Consider the following 12,131-nt stretch of genomic DNA (forward strand, 5'->3'; position numbering starts at 1 on the left):
TGTGTAAGGGTACCATTATGACATCCTTATTAGTAATCAGCCAAGATTAGCAACTTTCATGAAATTCTGTATTGTAGGCCTTCTGCAAGTTTCTAGAATGAACGGTTTCATGCCAGCTGGAAGGGAGTGCCCTGTTAGGCTGCACATGCTTGGGCAGTGACAGGAGACACAGTTCAGAGTTGAATGAGCTGATGATGAGGGTTGGGGTGTGGCCACACTATCAAAGAAATTAGGCTGATGGTGGAATATTTGCAGGTTTAAGATTCTGAGGAGTACAGCAAATAGTGGAAGTATTTCTGAAACTGCAGAGGAAGTGCTGTGAATATCTTAGTGAAGTTTCAAAAGTTATAAATGGGAGGAGATATTATGGAATATTATGACAGTGGTCATCACTAATGTCCATGGAAGCTTCAATACCATCTATAGGACTGTCATCCTCATTGGCTATTATTTAGTGAGCTGTCACCTTTATTGGATACCAGAAGAAGTTCTATCATCAGCTAGTGAAATAGTTAATTCTTTATCAATGTAACTTCCAAGTTGAAACTTTTGCTGTGGCTAGACCGAATGAATATTATGAGACTGTGTGAGACAGACCCAGCACCATTTACTTATCTTGCTGATTTAACTGTGTTTCAATTGAGACGATTTATTATCATTCCAGTGATCTCATTAAATGTAGATCCCTAAAAGCATAGGAAACATCATATAGGTTGGTTCTGGCACATGGCAGAATTCAACAGCTGTCTACATATCTGGATCTAATCCTCATCCCCTTTTCTCATCAGCCCACTACCCAAGAGAATAAACTATTAAAAGCTAAATGGGGAGACTGTAAATGGCACAGGCAGTGCTTGTGAACAAAGCTTACTATGAAATGAACTTTACAACATACATGAATATGGTTATGTATTATGCAATTGTTTTGAAGTCAACAGTTGCAATACTTTAATATTATTGCACAACTCCAAGTAGTATTAAGTTCCTATGAGCTAAAGTCTTTTTTGAAAGTAAGCTCAAGAAGTTTTGCTCAAAAAAAATTCTGTTTTCTAGATGAATTCTTTAACTTCATCAGAAAAAATCTATATCCCATATATTTCTGTGTTTCCCTATTTAAAAGATTTTTGCTGCTTTAAAATGACACACTTTTTGTATTCTGAAAGACATGTAAATGATTCCTACATTTTAGAAATCAAAGTTCTGTGTTTTGTTTAGTAAGTGAAAACCGTATTTTAACCTCTGTATGTGATCATTAATGACAAGAACATAACAATGAACTAGAGTAACAACTTGACTCATTTCACATCCACATATTATCAAGCAATAATAGTGCCGGCCACGGTGGCCAAGCGGTTCTAGGCACTTCAGTCCAGAACCGTGCAACTGCTACGGTTGCAGGTTCGAATCCTGCCTCGAGCATGGATGTGTGTGATGTCCTTAGGTTAGTTAGGTTAGAACTAGGATACTGATGACCTCAGATGTTAAGTCCCATAGAGCCCAGAGCCATTTGAACCATTTTAAAACAAGCAATAATACATCTAGTGAATGTGTATCACAATAAGTAATAGATAAATAAATATGATTCTAACGATGTAGGAAAAGACAGATCGCTACTTACTGTAAAGAAGACACATTAAGTTGCAGGCAGGCACAATTGAAAGACACTTACATAAAGATTTCAGCCACAGCCTTCATCAGCATCTCTTTTGCTGATGAAGGCTTTTAATTGTGCCTGTCAGGAACTTAACATGTCTTCTTTATGGTAAGCAGCAGTCTGTCTTTTCCTACATTGTTGATTTTCCTGCCTGGAGTTTCCATTGCTTAAATATAATTTTAGTTTCTGTAGAACAATTTTATGATCTACACGAAGGTCTTGGCAGCACCACACAAAATGCTAACAGGAATTTTTGTTGCATAGTTCTAATAGAACTGAGTTTGTGAGATCATACATTTCATTTGCAATAAAGAAGCCAATATAGAAACTAAAATGTGCTGTTGTTAACAAATCATTCTCAGAAAAATGGTTCAGTATTTTGTTGTAAGCTGCTTTCTCAAAAAATTTTGACCACGGAAAGAAGTGAGATAGGTCTATAATAAGTGGTCAGTTACTTATTTCCACTTTCATATATTGTGTTTTAATTAAGTCTTTCAGGGAATGTTCCTTGACTACAAAGGTAAGTCAAGTAAGGCATTACCAAGTCAGCATAATATTTTAGTATTTTGTCAGTAATCTAATGATTTTTATAATCTCTCTAACAGATGAGATGGCATAACATTCTGGTGGTGGAATATGCACTGCTTGTGGAAATATAAGTTTATTGTATTTGAATTCTGTGGACATTTATTTTCCCTGCATTTTCAGCTACTGTTAGGAAGAATTCACTGAATTTAGTAGCCAATGACTTGAATCTCATATCCTCTGCCTCACTGCTGCTGTCATCTGGGAGTTCAGTATGATTTGTCTTGCTGTTTTACACCTAACAATGCTCCAAATTGTCCTTGCCTTGATCTTGGAATTTTAAATTTTTTGTGTACAGTATGTTTCTGTTGTTTGATGGCATGCTGAAATGTTTTGCAATATTGTTTGTAATATTTTTAAGTCTTGATGTCAGCTAGTTCTTCTTATTAAATAAAGTTTTTGTATAGGTGCTTCACACTTCACCAGTATTCTAAGATGGATCACACAAGTGTTTTGCAAATAATCTCCTTTGTAGACGGACTGCATTTTCCCAGCACCTTACCAATGAACCAATGTCTGCCGCACTGTTTACATTCTGCTGAGTCTCTGCAGTGATTCCATCTCATATTTCTGCATATTGTTACACTGATGTATTTGTATGAATTGAGTGGTTTCAAATATGATTCACTGATATTGTTGTCATAGAAAATTATATTTCTGTATTTTGTGAAGTTCAAAATTTTACTTTTTTGAACATTGAAAGCAAGTTGAAAATCTTCACATCAGCTTGAAACCTTATCAAGATCTAACTGAATATTTACACAGCTTTTGTTTCAGAAGGTACTTCATTATCTGAGGGTTCAATCAGTAGTGCAACACATTTTCTTTCTCAGCCAATCTTGGTAGAAAAAATGTGAAATTTGTAGTGGGTCATCATGGAATATTCCTGCTTCAGCCCCTATAGTTTTATGAAGCTCTGATTGGAGGTGGTGCTATATGTAGCCTTCAAAATAATGTCTGAACAGTGATGTATTACAAGCAGAGAGCTGTCCTTGAGTTTGTTTTGGCAGAAAACCCGAGTATCACGGATATTTGTAGGTACTTGCAGAATGTTTACAGAGAACTGGGCTTGAACAAAAAAATGGAGAGTCATTGGGTGAGGTGACTGGCAATGTTGGACTGAGCGGACATTCTCATTCTAGGTGATCGACAGATAATAGTCAAACAACTCCCTGCTCAACTGGACGTCAGTGTTGGTAGCACTGACACACTTGTCCACCTGTTGGAGTACTCAAAAGTGTGTGTCCACCGGGTTCCTCGCCACCTAACAGAAGGCCATAGAGAGCAACAAAGACCATCTGTGCAGAACTGCTTGTGTGTTAAAGGCTGATCGTGACAATTTTTTTGTCGAACACTGTCACAGGCAATGAAACATGAGTTAACCACTTAAACCAGAAACAAAACTGCAATCCCTAAAAAAAGTTGAAAGTCATGTACTCAGTTGGTAGAGTCATGAAGACAGTCTGCTGGAATTCTGAAAGGGCTATAATGTTTGATATCCTCCATCACAATGCTATCCTCAGGAAATTGAAGAAATGTTTTCAGTGTGTTCATCACCACAAAAAAGCAAACGAACTTCTCCATGACAATTCAATGCCTCACACAAGCCTGACACACCCAAAAGGAGCTCAGAAAACTTCATTGGACTGTTTTTCCTCATCAGTCCTACAGCCCAGAACATGTACCTTTGCATTTTCATCTGTTTTGCCCAGTGATGTATGCGCTCTGCTGGAAGCAGTACATGGATGATGGGGAGGTTACTGATGCAGAAAGACATTGGCTCCAACGTTGATCAGTAGAGTGGTACCATGTGATCATACAAGCCCTCCCAGTAAGGTGGTGTAAAGCCATTGCACTGAATAGAGATTATGTTGAAAAACCAGGTTTTGTAACAAAAAGAGTGGTGAATAATATGGTGTACTAGAATCCTGAATAAAACAATCTGCTTTCAGAAATAAAAGTGTTGCATTACTTATTGAACACTCTTTGTAAATAACAACACGATGTGCAAAAAGTCTGGGGTTACCATTAATATTGTCTGGCCGGTCATTAAATATACAGTATGAACAGCATGAGGTGTATCTGAAGTGATCCTAGATTTGTTAATGACTGTCAATCCAATATAAAATGTTCCATCTCCTTCCCATGAAATCTTCAATCCAGTCACAAATTTTGTTTGACATCACATATGATCATGTTTTCATTATCAAATATTTGTATGGCAGGTAGTGACAAGCTTTTTGGAGGTCAAGAAATATGGCATCCATTTGAGTGCATTGAACCAAGGCTTTTAGAATGTTACGTGAGAAATGTGTGAGCCGGGTGTTGTGTGATTGCTGTTTTCAGAATCTGCACTGGTTGTCATGAAGGATTTAGGATCCCTGACGAATGTGCAAATGGAAGATAGAGACATATCAATAAGTATATGATCACCTACTTCCAGCAAGGGTTAATGCTGTGGGTACACTACATCTATCACAGACTAGAACACTACCTCTATCACAGACTAGAACACTACCTCTATCACAGACTAGACACATGAACTTCACATGGATTTCTATAGTGGACAAATATAAGGCCACCTGGTAGCAATTTCAGCTGCTCAGTTTCTGTTATCTTACTCATCTATACCCATCTATACCTATGCATTCTGACCACCATGACTGGTTACTATGTGCATAATATTATGAATAATGAAGCTGCTGTTTCCACCACTGCTAGTATTGATGAAACTGATTACTAAATGTGTGCTCATCAGGTAAGTAGCAGTTGGGCTTTATTCAATCTAATCAGGTTCTACCTAATACAAATTTCTGTTTTCACCTAGATTAATATACTGCTGAAAACTATAACTGCCTGATCTGTGGACTAAAAGACAAATTTATTTTCAGTTAAAGAAGTTAATTGTCTTCACTAAACATTGTTGGCCCTAAGTGAGGGTTATAATATTGGTGATTAGGTGGTCACAGCCATGGACACCAGATTTTTCTAGTTTTGGCACCAACAGCTAAACCAGCATCAAGACTTGATGAAGTAATTAAGTAATTCAACACTGTAGCAGTCTTAGCTTCTGCCAACTGTCCCTAAATTACAGGCACTTAACAAGGGTCAAGAAGTTGTTTCATTGTGATCTTCAGTCCTGAGACTGGTTTGATGCAGCTCTCCACACTACTCTATTCTGTGCAAGCTTCTTCATCTCACAGTACCTACTGCAACCTACATCCTTTTGAATCTGCTTAGTGTATTCATCTCTTGGTCTCCCTCTATGATTTTTACCCTCCACGCTGCCCTCCAATACTAAATTTGTGATCCCTTGATGCCTCAGAACATGTCCTACCAACCGATCCCTTCTTCTAGTCAAGTTGTGCCACAAACTCCTCTTCTCCCCACTCCTATTCAGTACCTCCTCATTAGTTATGTGATCAACCCATCTAATCTTCAGCATTCTTCTGTAGCACCACATTTTGAAAGCTTCTATTCTCTTCTCGCCCAAACTAGTTATCGTCCATGTTTCACTTCCATACATGGCTACACTCCATACATATACTTTTAGAAACGACTTCCTGACACTTAAATCTATACCTGATGTTAACAAATTTCTCTTCTTCAGAAACGCTTTCCTTGCCATTGCCAGTCTACATTTTATATCCTCTCTACTTCGGCCATCATCAGTTATTTTTCTCCCCAAATAGCAAAACTCCTTTACTACTTTAAGTATCTCATTTCCTAATCTAATTCCCTCAGCATCACCTCACTTAATTTCACTACATTCCATTATCCTCGTTTTGCTTTTGTTGATGTTCATCTTATATCCTCCTATGACACTATCCATTCCATTCAACTGCTCTTCCAAGTCCTTTGCTGTCTCTGACAGAATTACAATGTCATCGGCAAACCTTAAAGTTTTTATTTCTTCTCCATGGATTTTAATACCTACTCCGAATTTTTCTTTTGTTTCCTTTACTGCTTGCTCAATATACAGACTGAATAACATCAGGGAGAGGCTACAACCCTGTCTCACTCCCTTCCCAATCACTGCTTCCCTTTCATGTCCCTCGACTCTTATAACTGCCATCTGGTTTCTGTACAAATTGTAAATAGCCTTTTGCTCCCTGTATTTTACTCCTACCACCTTCAGAATTTGAAAGAGTATTCCACTCAACATTGTCAAAAGCTTTATCTAAGTTTACAAATGCTAGAAATGTAGGTTTGCCTTTTCTTAATCTAGCTTCTAAAATAAGTCGTAGGGTCAGTATTGCCTCACGTGTCCCCATATTTCTACGGAATCCAAACTGATCTTCCCCAAGGTCGGCTTCTACCAGTTTTTACATTCATCTGTAAAGAATTCGTGTTAGTATTTTGCAGCCATGACTTATTAAACTGATAGTTCGGTAATTTTCACATCTGTCAATGCCTGCTTTCTTTGGGATTGGAATTATTATATTCTTCTTGAAGTCTGAGGGTATTTCGCCTGTCTCATACATTTTGCTCACCAGATGGTAGAGTTTTGGGGTCAAGAAGACTTACAGATATATCAAAAATGCCTTGTGCATCTTCAGGCAAGTGAATTAAATGTCGGGATTGCCAATTTGTTTGTTTGCCTTCTGCATATCCTTGGTTATATTACTTGGTTGAAAAGTTATCCCTATTGCCTGATGCATCAATATTACTGTTGTCTGACATATTCTCCTTATCATCTGAACATTATTCCAAAAAATGCATATGGTAACAACAAGCTATGCATCTTGGATAATAAATTTCCAGAGGTTGAGACAAAAATTTAAATTCATGTGTGAGTGTGGTAAATTGTATGTCGAAAGTGTACTTAGGAAAAAGGCAGATTGCTACTTACCACAATGAAAATGCATCAAGTTGCAGACAGGAACAATTAAAAGACATTTACATTAAGCCACAGTCTTTACCAGTCAAAGAGAGACATGCATGTCATTCACGCGTGCGCGCACTCACACACACACACACACACACACACACACACACAAGCACACCTCAACTCCAACCTGAAGTTTCCATTGTTTGAAAATGTAATTAGTGCTGAATTGATATGCTTAGCCCAGGATAAGGTGGTGCACATACAAGCTTTAAGACTGTGTGACACCTTCCTGTCTGTAAAGCTAGAATATATGAAGAGCTTCTTCCAAAAATCAGTTTGAAATTGAATTAGACAAATACAAAAATTGTGTGGTAGGATATTAAATTGCATAATTGTTATTCTCAGTCATGACAAATAACTTGTCATTTCCCCTGAAATTTGTAAGTTGAGAGCTTTGTTTGTACTTACATCCATCGTCAAAACTTCTGCAGACGCCATCCATACTAAGAACACCAAGATTTGCAAATTGTGCTGTGCTAAAATCATGGAGGCAAAAATTGGCTCCGGACACAAGGGCAGCATCACATTTGCCAGTGCGTATAAATTGATAGGCAGCATCCAGGGCAAACATACTTGAAGAGCATGCTGTATCAGCTATATATGCAGGTCCTGTCAAAATATAGATAGATGATAAGGACATTTGTCTCCTTTCTTAATAATAATGATAATAATAATAATTGTATTCAACATCAAATGATACAAAGATCATTCTTCTGAATTCATTAGTTCATAACAAGTAAATTACAGTAGTATTATTATTACACTCCTGGAAATGTAAAAAAGAACACATTGACACTGGTGTGTCAGACCCACCATACTTGCTCCGGACACTGCGAGAGGGCTGTACAAGCAATGATCACACGCACGGCACAGCGGACACACCAGGAACCGCGGTGTTGGCCGTCGAATGGCGCTAGCTGCGCAGCATTTGTGCACCGCCGCCATCAGTGTCAGCCAGTTTGCCGTGGCATACGGAGCTCCATCGCAGTCTTTAACACTGGTAGCATGCCGCGACAGCGTGGACGTGAACCGTATGTGCAGTTGACGGACTTTGAGCGAGGGCATATAGTGAGCATGCGGGAGGCCGGGTGGACGTACTGCCGAATTGCTCAACACGTGGGGCATGAGGTCTCCACAGTACATCGATGTTGTCGCCAGTGGTCGGCGGAAGGTGCATGTGCCCATCGACCTGGGACCGGACCGCAGCGACGCACGGATGCACGCCAAGACCGTAGGATCCTACGCAGTGCCGTAGGGGACCGCACCACCACTTCCCAGCAAATTAGGGACACTGTTGCTCCTGGGGTATCGGCGAGGACCATTCGCAACCATCTCCATGAAGCTGGGCTACGGTCCCGCACACCGTTAGGCCGTCTTCCGCTCACGCCCCAACATCGTGCAGCCCGCCTCCAGTGGTGTCGCGACAGGCGTGAATGGAGGGATGAATGGAGACGTGTCGTCTTCAGCGATGAGAGTCGCTTCCGCCTTGGTGCCAATGATGGTCGTATGCGTGTTTGGCGCCGTGCAGGTGAGCGCCACAATCAGGACTGCATACGACCGAGGCACACAGGGCCAACACCCAGCATCATGGTGTGGGGAGCGATCTCCTACACTGGCCGTACACCACTGGTGATCGTCGAGGAGACACTGAATAGTGCACGGTACATCCAAACCGTCATCGAACCCATCGTTCTACCATTCCTAGACCGGCAAGGGAACTTGCTGTTCCAACAGGACAATGCACGTCCGCATGTATCCCGTGCCACCCAACGTGCTCTAGAAGGTGTAAGTCAACTACCCTGGCCAGCAAGATCTACGGATCTGTCCCCCATTGAGCATGTTTGGGACTGGATGAAGCGTCGTCTCACGCGGTCTGCACGTCCAGCACGAACGCTGGTCCAACTGAGGCGCCAGGTGGAAATGGGATGGCAAGCCGTTCCACAGGACTACATCCAGCATCTCTACGATCGTCTCCATGGGAGAATAGCAGCCTGCATTGCTGCGAAAGGTGGATATACACTGTACTAGTGCCGACATTGTGCATGCTCTGTTGCATGTGTCTATGTGCCTGTGGTTATGTCAGTGTGATCATGTGATGTATCTGACCCCAGGAATGTGTCAATAAAGTTTCCCCTTCCTGGGACAATGAATTCACGGTGTTCTTATTTCAATTTCCAGGAGTGTATTTCCTTACACAATTACATTTTGCAACATATTGTGATATGGCCAGACAGGTCTACACAGCAAACTGCTTATAAGAGAGACCTGATTTGAAGGTAGGAACATTTCAGCTTAGCACCTAAGGGAAAAAAAGAAGAAGAAGAAGAAGAAGATGGACCGAGAAGGAATTATCCAAATGGGATGGAAATTGGTAGATGTGATGTACAGACAAATGATAACAGAATCACAAAAGTTGGAAAGAGCTCCACAAACTGAGCAAGTCAATAACATGCTGGTTGATCTCTATCCCTTGCCCAAGCAGTTATTTGACTGGTACTGATCGATTGGATAGGGATAGCATAACAAATTCTGTCCAATTGGTGGATTAAATCAACAGAATATCAAGCTGGTTCCAGGGCCCTGCCTATAATGCTACAACGGCAGAAACTCTCACCATATGCAGGTAAGCATTATCTTGCTGAAATCTAAGCTCAGGATGGCTTACCATGAAGGGCAACAAAACTGGGTATATGAATATCATTGAGGTACTGCTGTGCTGTAAGGGTGCAATGGCTGACAATCAAAGGGGACCTGCTATGAAAATAAATGGGCCCCCCAGACCATTACTCCTGGTTGATGGACTGTGTGGTAGGCGACAGTAAGGTTGATACCCAACCACCATCCCAGACATCTCCAGACCCGTTTTCGACCTGGAATTTCATTGACTGGAGAAGAATTGTCTTCAATGATGAACCTCACCTTGAACTGAGAAAATGACCAATGAACCCCAAGCTTCTGTTCCATAGTTCATACTGGAGGTGATAAGTGGTCCACAGTACATGAAGATCTTTGCAGTATTTGCTATGTTTGTGCATACTGCAATATATTTTTAGCCTCTTTGCTTGCCAGAGAGTGAACACATATAGCCACTAAAGTGTATCTTATATTGTTATTCCCAAAAATTTTAAACAGTTCTCTTTAACGACAATATCAGCTCCAACGCACAGGTGCAGAGTTAAATGCCATTACTGCTGTTTTCTCTGTGATGACACTAAGGTGGTGCCCATTGAATTCCTGAACTATTTAATTTATAATACAAACAACAGGAAGTTCAGGATGAATAACACAAATGTGGAAAGGATAGATTACTACTCACCATATAGAGGAGACACTTAATTGCAAACAGGCACCATGGGAATTAACCCTAGTAATATTTAAGCTTCTGGAAAAAGTCCCTCTTCCAAAGTAAAAACTCACACACATTCACTTAAGCATAACTCACACATATGTAGCCACTGTCTCTGTGGACCTTAATGCAGTTGCACAGTATTTCTAATTGGTCATAATCTGTATGTTTACACACAATAAATGTATCATCAGCATACAGAATTTGCTTAGAATTTGAGGAGCAAAAGGTAGGGGTCATATTTCATATCAGTAATTCAGGACCTGTGTGTGAGACATCTGCAGCTTTAAATTGTACAAATTGCTTTCTCCTAGTTACATAAGATTTTATTTGATAATGGACAATGCATCTGATTCATATGTTCAATAATTTCTTTAGGAGTATTATTATACTGACACAGTCAAATGCCATTTCTTATGTGCAAGATGAGGAATTTACAAATACCAAAGAGGCCATACCATACACTGAGATATTAAATTACTAGATTAGCAACAGAGCAGATGATTTCTAATTTCAAACATAAATGTCTTTAACTTTTTCTGAATCACAAAAGTATAACACTTTGGGGATGAAGACTAAATTCAGTTGTAAATGAATAAGTAATCCATAACTGTCCCTCACATCCTGTGACGTGTCAAAAGCGTTTTAGTTAGTAAATTATTAGATACCTTATGTAATCCAAAAATCTGTAAAATGAGAGGCACTACACTAAAACTATTAACTGTATCATGATTAATTAAGAGGCATGATAAAGTAATAATGTGGCATGAGAAGAGTAATAAATATTTTTAAATGATGGTTTTTGTGCTGAAGAAATTAAATGCAGTGATCTGGCAACAGAAGACAGTATGTACAAAGTAAGATTGGACATCTGAGTGAACATAAAGATACTGGAAGACTGGAAAGAAGCCAACATTATTCCCACACATAAGAATGGTGACAAAAAGGTAAAAAGGTACTGTATAACTACAGAGGGAACTCACTACTACATCTTGGGCACAATATATTCTCTATATTGTTGTTGAGTGGGCTGGAAGAGCTGCTAGGGTCAAGAACTGAAAACTATCAAGCTGGTTTGCAAAATGGTAATAACCATACCAAACAAATTTGTGGACTCAAAAGGATAGTGGAACACATTTGCAAGAAAGTTGTAAGCATTGTAGTAACCTTAAAGGTCTAAACCAAAGCTTATGATTCTGCACACAGGAATGTGTTGTTGAATGTCCTTCATGCCAAACAAATGAACAAAGTAACACATGAATTAGTAAGGGTCATCTTGAAAGGCATGACTGCTACCATCAGATACCAAAGCTGAGTGTCAGAAAGCTTTGAAATAAAGACAGGAGATTGTCATGCTGGTGGGCTGTCACTGATTGAATTCAACTTGTTGCTGGATTAAGTTATCCAACAGTGGAGACTGGTGAACAAAATCATGGCTATTGTAGGTGTACAAATTGTGTACAAAATAATACATAACACAACAGTAGACTGCCTAGCCTTTTCCAATAATATTCCAATGTTACGTGAGAATGAAGATGCAAAAATGGCACTGAGAAATCCTGTTGCTGTTGCATGCAAAAACATGTGTAAGATAGCGTACAATAAGACCAAGGTCCTGAAAGCAGTGACCAACTGGAAAGTTGAAAGCCAGGTGG

General features: G+C 39.7%; 1 protein-coding gene across 1 annotated transcript in view; it reads right to left on the minus strand.

The window, feature by feature from the left end:
* LOC126100464 (fatty acid synthase-like) overlaps positions 1-12,131 on the minus strand; it is a 443,119-nt gene that overhangs the window by 368,845 nt on the left and 62,143 nt on the right. Inside the window, exon 5 of the mRNA XM_049911071.1 lies at positions 7,539-7,739. Coding sequence (XP_049767028.1) covers positions 7,539-7,739 — 201 coding nt within the window. The remainder of the gene's footprint in view (positions 1-7,538; positions 7,740-12,131) is intronic.

This window comes from Schistocerca cancellata, chromosome 9, assembly GCF_023864275.1.
Source record: "Schistocerca cancellata isolate TAMUIC-IGC-003103 chromosome 9, iqSchCanc2.1, whole genome shotgun sequence".
Taxonomy (NCBI): domain Eukaryota; kingdom Metazoa; phylum Arthropoda; class Insecta; order Orthoptera; family Acrididae; genus Schistocerca; species Schistocerca cancellata.